The sequence below is a fragment of the Sparus aurata genome, chromosome 19 (assembly GCF_900880675.1).
Source record: "Sparus aurata chromosome 19, fSpaAur1.1, whole genome shotgun sequence".
NCBI classification, from domain to species: domain Eukaryota; kingdom Metazoa; phylum Chordata; class Actinopteri; order Spariformes; family Sparidae; genus Sparus; species Sparus aurata.
Window position 1 is genome coordinate 18246234 of NC_044205.1, and position 15775 is coordinate 18262008.

At 40.5% G+C, this 15775-nt stretch overlaps 3 protein-coding genes across 5 annotated transcripts in view; 2 read left to right on the forward strand and 1 right to left on the reverse strand.

The window, feature by feature from the left end:
• Positions 1 to 8267, reverse strand: part of LOC115570095 (cystatin-B-like) — a 31567-nt gene extending 23300 nt beyond the window's left edge. The window contains exon 1 of the mRNA XM_030398367.1: positions 8216 to 8267. Within this exon, the coding sequence (XP_030254227.1) occupies positions 8216 to 8228 (13 nt within the window). The 5' untranslated portion in view covers positions 8229 to 8267. The remainder of the gene's footprint in view (positions 1 to 8215) is intronic.
• A 558-nt stretch (positions 8268 to 8825) lies between these two features.
• LOC115570106 (cystatin-A1-like) lies at positions 8826 to 14233 on the forward strand. Of its 3 annotated transcripts, none has more exons than XM_030398382.1 (3): positions 8826 to 8981; positions 9084 to 9185; positions 9359 to 9674. In XM_030398382.1, the coding sequence occupies exons 1-3, from the start codon at positions 8910 to 8912 to the stop codon at positions 9491 to 9493; spliced, it is 309 nt and encodes a 102-aa protein (XP_030254242.1). In that variant the 5' UTR covers positions 8826 to 8909; the 3' UTR covers positions 9494 to 9674. The 3 variants fall into 3 exon arrangements, with proteins under 3 accessions (XP_030254242.1, XP_030254243.1, XP_030254244.1); XM_030398383.1 differs by lacking the exons at positions 9084 to 9185; positions 9359 to 9674 and adding exons at positions 13639 to 13740; positions 13914 to 14233 and having other exon boundaries at positions 8836 to 8981; XM_030398384.1 differs by lacking the exons at positions 8826 to 8981; positions 9084 to 9185; positions 9359 to 9674 and adding exons at positions 13372 to 13529; positions 13639 to 13740; positions 13914 to 14233.
• LOC115570105 (cystatin-A1-like) lies at positions 11369 to 12225 on the forward strand. The gene is made up of 3 exons (XM_030398381.1): positions 11369 to 11532; positions 11635 to 11736; positions 11910 to 12225. Exons 1-3 carry the CDS (start codon positions 11443 to 11445, stop codon positions 12042 to 12044), a joined length of 327 nt encoding a protein of 108 aa, XP_030254241.1. The 5' UTR covers positions 11369 to 11442; the 3' UTR covers positions 12045 to 12225.
• Positions 14234 to 15775: the final 1542 nt, after the last annotated feature.

Here is a 15775-nt window from a genome sequence, read left to right on the forward strand (position 1 = left end):
TTGACCGCACACTCGCTAAGGAAGTTAAGGAAGGTCCAGGAACAGACCAGTGCTCTTAAAGTCCTCCCTATTCACCCCGACTTCTGCCGTTTCTTCAGCATCCATTGGTGTGGTATATATTACTTCGCCGTTAGGCTCACTTTTGGTCGCAAAGCAGCCTAAACTCTTCGACACCCCACCTGAAGCCCTCAGCTGGATCCAGTCTAACAATTTCCCCCCACCACATCGCCACCCGCTTCCGGCCTGATTACCCTGACTTCAGTCTTCTCCAACCTCAGGGTCCCATCGTCGCAGAGAAAACAGAGGGCCCCTCCACATCCCTTGAGTTTCTCGGAATCATTCTTGACACTAACAAGTTTTAGACTTCATTCCCGGTCGGAAAGCTCAGCCGAACCTTCTTCTGCGCCCAGCGCCGCACCAAACGTCAACTTCTGTCCCTTCCGTCCCATCACTCTTGACCTCCATCTCCCTGGATAGCTTGAGCCTTGCTGAAATCTGTCCGTGACTCAACCCTATCACCAATTGGAACGGAATCACTTTCTTCTACGATGACCAACCAACTAACCCACATGACATCCATCTGTACAGCGATGCTGCTCCTTAGGCCGGTTTTGGGGGTTTCTACAAAGGAAGATGGCTTGTGGCAGAATCGCCCCCGAAGCTCGCTAATGAATGCCAGAAGTTCAGAAGCTTGGCACCTCACGCAGATACCTTCCCTACGCCAGTTGGGCGTCGACATTCAACTCGTAAATCCTGCGCTTATACCCCTGATAAGCGACTACCAGAGCTCCACCATCAACAGCCTATCACCCTCGACCCTCTCTTCCTACTGGACAGCTTGGAAAGCTTCCATTACTTTCACGACCAATACAACACAACCTTTCCGTCATTCGATCTCATCACCACGACTTCTTTCAGTACTTACGCCCATTCCTCATGACAAATCACGCACCACCAAGCTTACCTTAGCGGTATCAGCTTCTTTCCAAGACAATAACCGGCTGTTCGTTAACAGTTCGTTAAGCCCTCGCCGTCTTCCTCTTAATGCCAACTTGCCGTTAATCTGCCTCCACACAATCCGTTCCGGGTACGGCACTCCTCAAGTCGCCCAAACCCTGGAAGCCATGTTCTTGCTTGCCTTTTGGCTTCCTCAGATGCTCCAAATTCACCTCCTCAACCATTCACTTCGACTCAAGCCGTCATGCTTGCATTTCTGACTTGTCTCGCTTTTCAGACGACACTATGGTGTTCCACTTAACGCAAACCAAAACCAATCAATTTGGTCCGCCTACACCCGTCTTCTTCTTCAAGGTCCAATCACCACTGAATCCCTTCGAAACCCTCGCAAATTTCTTGCAATTCCGTAAATCTCACAACAACGACAGATCCTCTTTTCATCTCCGAATCCAGCCAAGTGGCTACTCGATTCTGGTTCCACCATCACTTTCGCCGGGTGCTCTCATTGTCTGGTATTTTGCCCGACAACTACTCTGGGCACTCCTTCAGAATCGGAGCTGCCACTTCAGCCTCCCGTAATGGCTTCCCAGAACACTTCATACATCTCATAGGCCGCTGGTCCTCCCAAACGTACCACCGTTACATCTGTTCAGATCTCAAAGATCTCAGATCCGCTCAATCTCTTCTCAAGTAATTGGAGGTTTTTGGGGGTCCGTCGCTGCCCGGGAGCGGCGGCGGATTCTCTACAAGAATCCCCACAACGCACTCGAAGAACTCAAAAGAACCAAGATCTTCGACACTTCATTTTCCTTTGTCACTAATGAATCCTTAAACGCATCTCGTTGATGGTGTGGTCCTTGCTAGTGAATTGAAGCTTAATTGGCGAAGTTTCAGGAGCAGGACCACACCTCAACAGTGCCAACTTCCGCATTTCTATAAATAACCACCTGACCCTCTCATCTGCTTCGCTCTCGTATTCTGCACCCCTCCCCCCCACCCCATTTCTCTCTGTCTGTTTCTTCTTTCTCTCCTCTCCTTCATAGGTCCATGAGGGGGTCCGTCGCTGCCCGGGAGCGGCGGCGGATTCTCTACAAGAATCCCCACAACGCACTCGAAGAACTCAAAAGAACCAAGATCTTCGACACTTCATTTTCCTTTGTCACTAATGAATCCTTAAACGCATCTCGTTGATGGTGTGGTCCTTGCTAGTGAAACAAAACATACAAACTACATGAGAAAGTTCAGTGACAGACCAGTGTCTGGTGCCTCCACGCTGCAGCTTCATGACATCATTCAGGTTCTTTACCCTGAATTGATTTGAAGATTCCTTTACAATCATGTCACATGTGGTGCTTTGTTTCCAACTATTAACACTTACAGGATGTGAGGATGTACACTGTTGGGAAGGAGGGAGCTGAATGATCTATACTGAAAAGGAAAAAAATAAAGCATGCATCAAAATGCAGGGAGTCGTTCATCCACTGATATCTGAGAGGAGTCAGGAGGAGGTCGTGGTGGGAGCAGAAATTTAGAGAGAAATCCTTAAAGGAGGATCAGCAACAGCCACAATGGAAGGCTAAAAGTCATGGCTTCATATCGAGGCTGACTTCTCCTCCGCTAGCTGAGCTGAGCTAGAGTCTTCCACAGGCTCATTCATCCTGGAGGGGTTGAGCTGAAAAGTGCCCTCTTGGATGCCCCTGTAGCGGACAAAACATGATCAAGTCCCCTTGTTACGACCAGGGCCAAGAGGAAACACTGGCACAACATGAAAGTGAGACTTCCCTCTTCCTGTCCCCCAAGCACCACCAGCAGCAAAGCATTTTTAAATAGTTTTATTCAAAAACATAGCTTGGACAGGTTATTGAAAAAGACAAATAGAAACATTTATGAACTTTAGGGTCATAACACCTCCCCCCCTTAAAATTTCACCCCTAAAGAAATGTTCAAGTTCAAGAGATGCAATAGGGTATTTGGCTACTTAAAGTCAATCACCCTCTTTCCTGTTGAACCAAAAAGTATACATAAAATCACCACTTCTGGACAGGACCAAAAACTTGTTAGTGGGTGCCACTCCCAATAACAAAATGGCCACCACCATGAGGAGAGAACACAAAACCAAACACACCAACTTTGGTCACACACACAGACACACACACACCACAAAAGGCGTCACCGTGTAGTCACTACCACACACAAATGTTGCCAACTTACACCTAAGCTGCACCCAAAAGTGACCCAACAAAAGTGAACTGCCACTAACACAACCAAAATGGACACCTTGTGGTCTCCAACCACACACATTACTGTAATGGAGTGTAACAAAAGAGACAAAGTGACCAGACAAACTGAGAAGCCACATCCACCACTCAAGATCCACTGATCTGCGGAGTGACATCATCCCAAACACACTAATACACTAAAGCAGTAACACCTATGTGACCACACCAAAAGTGGACTGCAACAACCACACACAAAAGGCATCACTCTGTAGTCACCACTACACAAATGTTGCAAGCTTACACCTAAGCTGCAACCACAAGCGACCCAACAAAAGTGGAGTCCAGTTACCACAACAGAAAGGTCACAAAAAGGTACTGCACACAAGTATTAAATAGGGCCACCCAAAACAAAAAGCAGCCATCCCACACAAAATCATGTTGCTGTGCAAAGTATAAATGAAGGGAAACAAACTGCAGAGACACTCAACCCTGCCTACCAGTATGGCCAACTTACCTAGCTAGTCTTCAGTGGCTTGCTGAGCTCGAGGCCTATTTAAACTCTGAACAAAGTGCATCACCGAAGACCAGGAACCTAGTCAACTGCAAAACACTAAAGCATTCTCCCACTCCGGATTACCACCAAAAATGTCAAGTGGCAAAAGTGGCAAATCCTTGAAAATGCCTAGCAGCTGTCTGGTCAGGGTGCTCAGCCAAAGACACAACATGCAGCAACAACAACAACAGAGATGACCACTAGTCTTAACTAAAGGCCACTTACACAAATACAAACTAAACCACATCTACCTCACCTCATGGACATTCAGATTCCGGACGAGCCCCCAGTTGTTACGACCAGGGCCTAGGGGAAACCCTGGCGCAGACTGAAAGTGAGACTTCCCTCTTCCTGCCCCCCAAGCACCACCAGCAGGGAAGCATTGTTAAATGGTTTTATTCACAAGCATGGTTTGTAAGCAATCTCGCATGCTGGCAGTCTGAGACAGCAGAGGAGAGCCCCCAAGAACTGTGAGGAGCCGGCCCTTAAACTTCTGGCTCCAAGGCAGCAGCCAATCAGCTCCCCGGGGCAACCTGCAACCACAGGGGGCGGCTGTAGCTTAGCGGGTAGAGCTGGTCGGCAAGTGATCGGAAGTTTGCTGGTTCAAATCCCGGCTCCCACGGGAGAAAGATACTGAACCCTAAATTGCTCCTGAGGGCCCTGCGGTGAGCTGGTGACTTGTCCAGGGTGTTCCCTGCCTTCGCCCCGGGGACAGCTGGGATTGGCTCCAGCAACAAACCCCGGGACCCCTTGAAAAAGGGTTAAAGCGGTTACAGACATATATCCAAATGAATAAATAGGGTGAGCAATGTCTTGCCTCATTCCATATGTTGTGAAGGAAAGGTTTGTAGCTAATTAAAACAAATGTAGCTATAGCTTAAATGTCATATGTGTAACATATCTTTTAATATAAGGCATACACTGTCCAACAGTTATGGCACGAAACAAACAAATTAATCAGCTCTGATTTTACAAACAAGGTAACTTTCCTATTGCCAGTCACTTCTGACGGATGGAGGACAGAAACACATGTGATAATACTTCTCTGATTAAAACTGGGTGGGGAATGTACAGAATGTAAGAAATGAGGATGAAGCCGATGCTGAGGTTTTAGCTGATACGGTCACATCATGGTTGTGATCACATGTAGCTCCACCCAACATGCAGTGAGGCCACCTTTCAGGTTTATCCATGTGGTTACTCCACAAAAATACATGTGTATTCTACACACAGTTGAAACAGTTGAGACATAAAAGCAGAAAGTTGACTCCTCTGTTAAACATGACAGAACTTCGAAATAAAAGTTGGAGGATGAAGTCATACAAAGTATGCTGATAAGGAAACTCAGTGGATTTATGATCAGGTGAGCTTCACTCTGTCTACATTCTTTACAATCTACATAAAACTCTGTGGTCTGATCTTCAGTCTGGATTTACATCACATTTTATATCTTTCATATACAGGTGAGGAGCCTCGTGCAGGGAAAGATGAACAAGGTATACCAGGAATACAGAGCAGTTAAATACATGGATCAGACTGCTGCTGGAAAAAACTTCCTCATCAAGATAATTTATGTTGTGATACTCATTTGAAAGAGAAGTAAGAATGTCTCAGGTACATGAACTGAATTAATTGTGACATCCGTGTGAGTCATTTAACACTGCTCCTCAATGTTACACAACATGATACCAAGGTTGATATATTTATAAACAATGCAAAATGTCCTCTCTTTTTCCTGCAGGTTCATGTTGGAGGACACAACTACATGTTTGTCTTCCGAGATCTTCCCTGTAACGGAGGGCGACTTGAGCTGCTTGGTGTACAGCAGCACAAAACCAAAGAGTATATATACATATAGGTATCAAGACTATTATTCTTGTCTGCACTACTGTCTAAAGGAAAAAAGGAAGAAGGCATTAAAAAAGTCTTATTGTGATTATCTAAAGGGCTCTATGTATTTTTGGAGAAGAAATTAGAACTCAGTATTTGAATATTTAAACAAAAACAAAAGAGAACATGAGCATGAGACATCATTTTTCACACATGAGTCCAGACCTTAATCCTGTTGGGAATCATCAGGATGTGCTAGAGAAGGCTTTACGCAGCATTTCTCCCATCAAGTTCTTGGCAAAAAAATAAATGCAACTTTGAATGGAAATAAATGTTCTAACTTTGTTTATCAAAAGGATGCCACGGCAAATGCGTGCCGTAAACAAAGCTTAAGGCTGTCCAGTTAAATATTAAAGTGGGACTTTTTTGCTGGTCGGGCAGTATATTTAAAAATGATTATCTGTAGTTGCAACAAATTCAAATTCAGTGCAAAAAATGTTCCAAACTCTTCAGCACTTTATGATCGTGGCCTATGAAGTAGCATAAGCCCATAGGTAGCTAAAGCTTACTAGAATCAAAATGCCTCCCTTTACTGTGGACAATTTTCAGAAGATCATTCAAAAATCCAACAGATAGAAGTAAATGAATTATGTGGGATTGACACTACTTTTCCATGGAATCAGAACAGTAGACAAGAGCTTGCTAACACACGGTTAATTAGCTAACGCTATGCCGAAAAAGGAGTACATAACCATTTCACCTGAGTTGATTCGTTGAACAAATCCATGATTGCATGTGTCTGTCAAAGTTTTCTTCAGTAAAACAAAGATTAGAATTAAATAATTCTTTTTGGAGCCAAGGAACAACAACATTTTCTTACTTTTCTGCTCAGCTTCAACCTGTAATGTTGAAAATTACAAACCAAGAACCAGACAAGTAGATCATATCACTCTAGTTCTCAGACGCTGTCTTCCTGTTCAATCCACTGTTGAGATATTTCAGTCTGTACAAAAACAGGCATCGTCCTCCCTAAAAGTTTGCATTGAATCTACTAAAGAATGTAACACACAGTGGATTAAACTGCAAAACGTCACTGAACGAGTTCTTCAAAAGGGGGGAGGAGTTTATACTCTGTGATTTGGCTGCCAACATGTCATCTATCCCATTTGTGCAGCCGAGGGATCTTCATAAACAATAGCTTTTTATTTTTGCTCTCCATGCTTTAAATGATTCCATTAACTTTTGTAATTTTATAATTTTTTCTTAAGGATGATTTGCAACATCTGTCTAGGGACAGGTAAAAAAGACTTACAACAATGTTTGTTAGTCCACAATGTCTCTGTTGATAAATGGATTAATTACATTCAATCAATAAAATTCAAATAAGGAACATACAGTTCCAACAAGTCACCAAATAGGCCAAGCCTACTTTTATATATAGTTTCATATGCTCAAAACTGATAAACATTGGCTCCCTCTGGTGTTCAAAAAAGGAACTATATATTTGAGTGTTTTACGGCTGTGATAATGTGAAACAAGGATTACAATGGAATAGAGTTAGACTTAGACAACTTTATTCATCCTTTTGGGAGGTTCCCCTTAAAGGAAACTGAAGCTCCATGTCACACACAGCACTGTTACACACATATAGAGGATCAAGAAAGAAGAGAAACCACCAAGGTACCCGACACCCGAATACAAGTGTGTTGGACAGGAGGTCACAGTGGTCTGGAGGGTGAACTGTCTTAAATACATACATAATAATAATCATTTCTGTTTACTACTAACTTGTTTATTTAACCACACTTAAAGGGTCAGTTCACCTAAATGACACACGTGTGACATGTCTGTGGCCACACCAGTACAATGGAGGAGAACTCACAGTTATATAGTTTGTGATGCCTAATATAAGGATAAATCCCATTTAAAGGGCTGCTCCATTGATTCAGTGTTGCTTTACAGGGGACTTGCAAAGGACAAGTAAAAAGATAAAAGAATACTCTGAGTTTTAGTTCCAACTATGGGGAAATCTATAAAAATTTTAAATAAAAAAATTCCAGAAGGTTGTTGTATTCTCCAAAATACCGCCTGCCTGTCCACAGATAACCCTGATGACATGACTATAACATCATCTGTCTTCACAGGTTGGCGAGTACTACCAGTGATGAGTTAACTGAACCTAACATGTAAAACTGGTGGAGTGCCCCTTTAAAAGTGTGTCCACCAGGCAGCCATGTCCTGGTTCCTTATATCATTTGTTGGTTTGTCAGCAGGATTACACAAAAACTACTGCACAGATTTGTTCTCACTTCCTTTAACATTGTGAAATAGGGTGTTCTTTAATTAAAGGAGAACTTCGGTCGATTTCAACATGCAGCTTTATCGCTCAAGCTACCCTTGACTAGCCAGTACCGAAAACGCGAACACATTTGGTCCAACCATTACAGAGCTCCGTGAACGGAGATTTAGCATTGACAGCTAACAGCATGGGGTCAGAACTTTACACAGTGTTTTAAGCATCTTAACATGCTCCAAATCTCACCCCAAAAGGTATGCAACATCAGCAGACACCTTACAACACAGCACTGTAGCGTTTATGACTCACAATGAATAAAAAAGTGGTTAAAACAGTGTGTTTGTGCAAGCAGCTACATACCGTTTATTGACATCCATGTCGTAGACCAAACTAGTCGATCCGTCGAGCGTGCGCTTACTCCCTCACTGGAAGCGACGGAAACTTGAATTTTGCAGACGGAAACGTATTCCAGCATTTTCGTTTTTCTGTTCATAACGTACATGTTCATGTTACAGCCTGTCATGAGCCATTAGCCTTACAATAGCCTGTTATGAGTCTATTTGCTCTGCACCGAGAGCTAGCTTGTCTGCTCATGCTAATTTAATAATTTATCATTTATCATTTGAATTAATTTACATAATGAGCAGTCTTGAAGAAGAAAATGAAAATGCAATTTGGATGATTTATTACTAATTGTATTTATGAGTCAAAAAATGCAGCTACATTCTGAAAATGAAAAAGCATTTCTGTTAATGCATTTTAATTTGAATTATGGTACACATTTGCTTCCATAAAATCCAATTGATATGATTCAATACATCTATTTTCAGAAAAGCTGGAAAGGAGTTCTTATCAGGGGAACAAAATGAACCATAATCATGTCATGGTTGTGGTTACATGAAGCTCCACCCAACATGCAGTGGGGCCACCTTTCAGATGTATGCAGGCGTGGCTACTCTGTATAAATACATGTGTATCTGACACACAGTTGAAACAGTTGAGACATAAAAGCAGAAAGTTGACTTCTCTGTTAAACATAACAGAACCTACGACGATGGATACAATGACCGGAGGATGGACTGAGACAAGGGATGCTGATAAGGAAACTCAGGGGATTTGTGATCAGGTGAGCTTCACTCTGTCTTCACTCTTTATAATCTCTACATAAAACTCTGTGGTCTGATCTTCAGTCTGGATTTACATCACATTTTATTTAATTAATATACAGGTGAGGAACCTCGTGCAGGGAAAGACAAACAAGATCTACCAGGAATACAGAGTAATTAAATACAGGTCACAGGTCGTGGCTGGAACAAACTACCTCTTCAAGGTAAATAATGTTGTGATAATTATTTTAAAGAGAAGTAAGAATGTCTCAGATACATGAACTGAATGAAGTGTGACATCTTTGCAGGCATTTAACACTGCTCCTTAATTTTCAACAACATGAGATCAAGATGAAAATATGAAATAATTCCATATTCACCTGTCTTTTTCCTGCAGGTCTGTGTTGGAGGACCCAACTACATTCATCTGTCGGTCTTCGAAGCACTTCCCTGTTATGGAGGACATCTTGAGCTGACTGGCGCACAGGAGGACAAAACCCAAGACAACCCCCTCGAAACATTCAGCAATTAAAAACTTACAGGCTGCAGTCTCTCATTAAGATGCTCTCAAATGATTCTTCACAATGTTGCTTTACAAGACATCATTTTACATCTTGAATGTATTAAAACACAAGTATCAACACTTCTGCTGTTCGGAACGAGCAAATTGACTGCACTGCTGTCTAATGAAATAAAGGAAGGAAGCATTAAAACGTCTGATTGTGATTCTTAAAGGGGCTCTATGTAGTTTTGGAGAAGATATTCAAGCTCAGGCTTGTATTATTTACAACATTAGTCAGGTAATAATACAAACTTTTCACAACTAAATAAACAAGCTGTTCTCAGAGGAAAATAAGGTCCCCAGAACACTGTTAGTAAAATGTTCAAATGTGGACAAGCTTGCAGAAGCAAACTTATATATATTTAGATTTATTAGAGAATGCCTACTATTTTATGCTGCTGTCAAGTTTCACGCAGTCAATAATCTTTTTTTACATTAACGTGATTCTGTATCGTCACCAGCTACAAAGAAACAAACCTCTTTTGATGACGTACAATGGAGCAATTACAACTGTATCAGCTTTAACTGGAGAAAAGAGAGAAAGAAAAAGAGTTAATTGAATTATTATTTTCACTTGAAGTATGACGACAGAAAAGTTAAATGAATATACAAAGATAATTATTGCTGTTTTCTACTAACTTGGCTATTTAACCTCACTTGAAGGGTCAGTTCACCTAAATGACACCCCTGACATGTCTGTGGCCACACCAGTACAATGGAGGAGAACATACAGTAATTAAGTTTGTGGTGCCTAATATAAGGATAAATCAAATTTAAAGGGCTGCTCCAGTGATTCAGTGTTGCTTTATAGGGGAGTTGCAAGGGACAAATAAAAATAAAAGAATATTCTGAGTTTTAGTTCCAACTATGGAGAAAACACTTGTTGAAGGTCCTTGATAACATGTTTCTTTAGAATTTTCACTTTCTCCAAAATACCGCCTGCCTGTCCACAGATAACCCTGATGACATGACTATAACATCATCTGTCTTCACAGGTTGGCGAGTACTACCAGTGATGAGTAAACTGAACCTAACATGTAAAACTGGTGGAGTGCCCCTTTAAAAGTGTGTCCACCAGGCAGCCATGTCCTGGTTCCTTATATCATTTGTTAGTTTGTCAGCAGGATTACACAAAAACTACTGCACAGATTGTTCTCACTTCCTTTAACATTGTGATATAGGGTGTTTATAATACATTTCTCAGAAAATATTGAGAAATAGTTGAACAGGTCACAACACAGTTTTTAATCGTCTTGCATTACATCACACTGCACTTCATCACTATGTACAAATGTCGGTTGAATTTCTGGCATTCTGAAAGCTTTGTCTTCACCTCACAACTGGAATAAAATTCCTTTCTCCATCTGCTGTGACTATTACACCCTGAGAAATGACAGTAGCTGAAGTTGAAACAAAAAGAAGAGGTTGGTGAAAATTGAGAATTTCAACAATCAATATTAACTTATTTCCTCCCTGGTGTCTAAAACAACTGTACAGATTTTTTCTCACGTCCTTAAACATTGTGAGAGTTGTGTGGTGTTTTATAAATTAATTTCTCAGGAAAAATTGAGAAATAGTTGAGCAGTTCAAGACACTTGAGTAGGACGAAAAGGATGTCCTGCCTTAAATACTGATCTTTATATTTTAGGTCAGGATGATGAACTGAAAGTGATCAAAATCCAATTGATATGATTCAATACATCTATTTTCAGAAAAAGCTGGAAAGGAGTTCTTATCAGGGGAACAAAATGAACCATAATCATGTCATGGTTGTGGTTACATGAAGCTCCACCCAACATGCAGTGGGGCCACCTTTCAGATGTATCCAGGTGTGGCTACTCTGTATAAATACATGTGTATCTAACACACAGTTGAAACAGTTGGGACATAAAAGCAGAAAGTTGACTTCTCTGTTAAACATGACAGAACCTACGACGATGGATATAATGTTCGGAGGATGGAGTGAGACAAGGGATGCTGATAAGGAAACTCAGTGGATTTGTGATCAGGTGAGCTTCACTCTGTCTTCACTCTTTACAATCTCTACATAAAACTCTGTGGTCTGATCTTCAGTCTGAATTTACATCACATTTTATTTCTTTCATACACAGGTGAGGAGCCTCGTGCAGGGAGAGACAAACAAGATATACCAGGAATACAGAGCAATTAAATACAGGATACAGGTTGTGGCTGGAACAAACTACCTCATCAAGGTAAAAAATGTTGTGATATTTATTTCAAAGAGAAGTAAGAATGTCTCAGATACATGAACTGAATGAAGTGTGACATCTTTGCAGGCATTTAACGCTGCTCCTTCATTTTCAGCAACATGATATCAAGATGAAAATATGAATTTATTCCATATTCACCTGTCTTTTTCCTGCAGGTTTGTGTTGGAGGACCCAGCTACATTCATCTGTCGGTCTTCCAAGCACTTCCCTGTTATGGAGGATATCTTGGGCTGACTGGCGCACAGGAGGACAAAACCCAAGATAACCCCCTTGAACCTATCAGCAATTAAATACTTACAGGCTGCAGTCTCTCATTAAGATGCTCTCAAATGATTCTTCACAATGTTGCTTTACAATACATCATTTTACATCTTGAATGTATTAAAACACAAGTATCAACACTTCTGCTGTTTGGAACGAGCAAATTGACTGCACTGCTGTCTAAAGAAATAAAGGAAGGAAGCATTAAAACGTCTGATTGTGATTCTTAAAGGGGCTTTATGTAGTTTTGGAGAAGATATTCAAGCTCAGGCTTGTATTATTTACAACATTAGTCAGGTAATAATACAAACTTTCCACAACTCAATAAACAAGCTGTTCTCAGAGGAAAATTAGGTCCCCAGAACATTGTTAGTAAAATGTTCAAATGTGGACAAGCACCTACAAACATTTAGATTTATTAGAGACTGCCTACTATTTTATGCTGCTTTCAAGTTTCACGCAGTCGATGATCTTTCTTACATTAACATGATTCTGTATTGTCACCAGCTACAATAACCAAATCTATTTTGATGACGTACAGTAGAGCAACAGAAAAGTTTTATACATGTTTAAGGATAATAATAGTTATCTACTCCAAAACTGTCATGTCATGTCATCGTCTGTAACCGCTTTATCCCTTTTTCGAGGGGTCACAGGGTTTGTTGCTGGAGCCAATCCAGGCTGTGTCCGGGCGAAGGTAGGGTACTCACTGGACAAGTCGCCAGCTCATTTTAAAGATAAAAAAATTCCAGAAGGTCCTTGATAACATGTTTCTTTAGAACCCTCACTTTCTCCAAAATACCGACTGCCTGTCCACAGATAACCCTGATGACATGACTATAACATCATCTGTCTTCACAGGTTGGCGAGTACTACCAGCGATGAGTAAACTGAACCTAACATGTAAAACTGGTGGAGTGACCCTTTAAAAATGTGTCCATCAGGCAGCCATCTCCTGGTTCCTTATATCATTTGTTAGTTTGTCAGCAGGATTACACAAAAACTACTGCACAGATTTGTTCTCACTTCCTTTAACATTGCGAGATAGGGTGTTCTTTAATTAATTTCTCAGGGAATATTGAGAAATAGTTGAGCAGTTCAAGACACTTGGACGAAAAGGATGTCCTGCCTTAAATACAAATTTTTATATTTTAGGTCAGGATGATGAATTGAAAGTGATCAAAATCCAATCAATATGATTCAATACACATCTATTTTCAGAAAAAGCCAGAAAGGAGTTCTTATCAGGGGAACAAAATGAACCATAATCATGTCATGGTTGTGGTTACTTGAAGCTCCACCCAACATGCAGTGGGGCCACCTTTCAGATGTATCCAGGCGTGGCTACTCTGTATAAATACATGTGTATCTAACACACAGTTGAAACAGTTGAGACATAAAAGCAGAAAGTTGACGTCTCTGTTAAACATAACAGAACCTCAGACGATATAATGACCGGAGGATGGACTGAGACAAGGGATGCTGATAAGGAAACTCAGTGGATTTGTGATCAGGTGAGCTTCTCTCTGTCTTCACTCTTTACAATCTCTACATAAAATTCTGTGGTCTGATCTTCAATCTGCAATCTGGATTTACATCACATTTTATTTAATTAATACACAGGTGAGGAGCCTCGTGCAGGGAAAGACAAACAAGATATACCAGGAATACAGAGCAATTAAATACAGGATACATGTTGTGGCTGGGACAAACTACCTCATCAAGGTAAATAATGTTGTGATATTTATTTCAAAGAGAAGTAAGAATGTCTCAGATACATGAACTGAATGAAGTGTGACATCTTTGCAGACATTTAACACTGTTCCTCCATTTTCAACAACATGAGATCAAGATGAAAATATGAATTAATTCCATATTCACCTGTCTTTTTCCTGCAGGTTTGTGTTGGAGGACCCAGCTACATTCATCTGTCGGTCTTCCAAGCACTTCCCTGTTATGGAGGATATCTTGGGCTGACTGGCGCACAGGAGGACAAAACCCAAGATAACCCCCTCGAAACATTCAGCAATTAAATACTTACAGGCTGCAGTCTCTCATTAATTAAGATGCTCTCAAATGATTCTTCACAATGTTGCTTTACAAGACATCATTTTACATCTTAAATGTATTAAAACACAAGTATCAACACTTCTGCTGTTTGGAACTTGCAAATTGACTGCACTGCTGTCTAAAGAAATAAAGCAAGGAAGCATTAAAATGTCTGATTGTGATTCTTAAAGGGGCTCTATGTAGTTTTGGAGAAGATATTCAAGCTCAGGCTTGTATTATTTACAACATTAGTCAGGTAATAATACAAACTTTCCACAACTCAATAAACAAGCTGTTCTCAGAGGAAAATAAGGTCCCCAGAACATTGGGCCTCATTCATGAACCATTCTTACGAACAAATTTGTTCTTAAGTCCCACTTACGAAGATTTTACGAAGATTGTGGCATTCATGAATTTTTTCTTATCTAGGATTTTTTCTTAGGCAAGAACAAATCCTACGAACACTCAGGAGTACTCTTACGCATATTTCAGTGCCGAAATGTTGGCATGGTTGTGTTTTCTTCTCTTGTGTAGTTCAATAAAATGCAATATTAGAGTGATAATTCTGTCATATTTATTCATTTATTTATTTATTTCATATTTTTGGTAATTTACAAAGAATTTAAATTCTAAAATAAATTAAATGTGCCAATGATTTAAGATAAATCAAGTAAATTGGAAACATGCCATCAATTAGTAACCCCCCACCCTATTTATACGTGACATTTCTCCATCCAAGGCCCGCAAAACAATGGCATATATATTGCTCCTGCGGCTTTCATTAATGTAAGAACACAGCTGCGAACAATTCTGAGGCTTACGAACGAGTTAGTGAATCTGACGTAGGGTTTTCTTAAGGAACCTCTTAAGAACAACTTAAGAAAGAATCTAAGAAGATTCTTAAGAAGATATTGGTGAATGAGGCCCATTGTTAGTAAAATGTTCAAATGTGGACAAGCACCTACAAACATTTAGATTTATTAGAGACTGCCTACTATTTTATGCTGCTTTCAATTTTCACGCAATCGATGATCTTTTTTACATTAACATGATTCTGTATCGTCACCAGCTACAATAACCAAACCTATTTTGATGACGTACCAGGCCAAGGCAGGGTACTCACTGGACAAGTCGCCAGCTCATTTTAAAGATAAAAAAAATCCCAGAAGGTCCTTGATAACATGTTTCTTTAGAACCTTCACTTTCTCCAAAATACCGACTGCCTGACCACAGATAACCCTGATGACATGACTATAACATCATCATTGCATTACACCACACTTCACTTCGTCAGTGTGTAAAAAAATGCTTTACTAGTTACTATTAGTTACTAAAGAACAGACTGGGTACTATACTAATGAATCCTTGTGTAGGCTGATGATGAGAACTGCAAATCGACATACTCATCAGTTTCTTCATAAGTCAGGAGTACTCATTCATAACAATTACTGGTAGAAATACATTTACTACATGCTCTTAATGTGAGTATTCTTTGTTAAGTTTTTGTCTGTATTGTCTCATGTATTTGATGTTCTATTTAATGTATTGGAAAGGCCCATCTATGGGCAAGCATGGCAAAATAGTTTAGGCCATAATTGCTGGTTTGTGGTATGCATACATGCTAAATACTGATCAAATATTGTGGTCTGAAGGCCCTTTAATGAGACTCCAACTATGTTATCAGCACTCTAGGCTGCACTAAGGCAGTCAG

Bases quoted from the DNA above. Each gene is read 5' to 3' on its own strand.
- LOC115570106 (XM_030398382.1), top strand. From the start codon at position 8,910: ATGGATACAATGACCGGAGGATGGACTGAGACAAGGGATGCTGATAAG. The intron at 8,982-9,083 runs GTGAGCTTCACT...ATTAATATACAG, and splicing joins CTCAGGGGATTTGTGATCAG to GTGAGGAACCTCGTGCAGGG. The intron at 9,186-9,358 runs GTAAATAATGTT...TTTTTCCTGCAG, and splicing joins GAACAAACTACCTCTTCAAG to GTCTGTGTTGGAGGACCCAA.
- LOC115570105 (XM_030398381.1), top strand. From the start codon at position 11,443: ATGACAGAACCTACGACGATGGATATAATGTTCGGAGGATGGAGTGAG. The intron at 11,533-11,634 runs GTGAGCTTCACT...TTTCATACACAG, and splicing joins CTCAGTGGATTTGTGATCAG to GTGAGGAGCCTCGTGCAGGG. The intron at 11,737-11,909 runs GTAAAAAATGTT...TTTTTCCTGCAG, and splicing joins GAACAAACTACCTCATCAAG to GTTTGTGTTGGAGGACCCAG.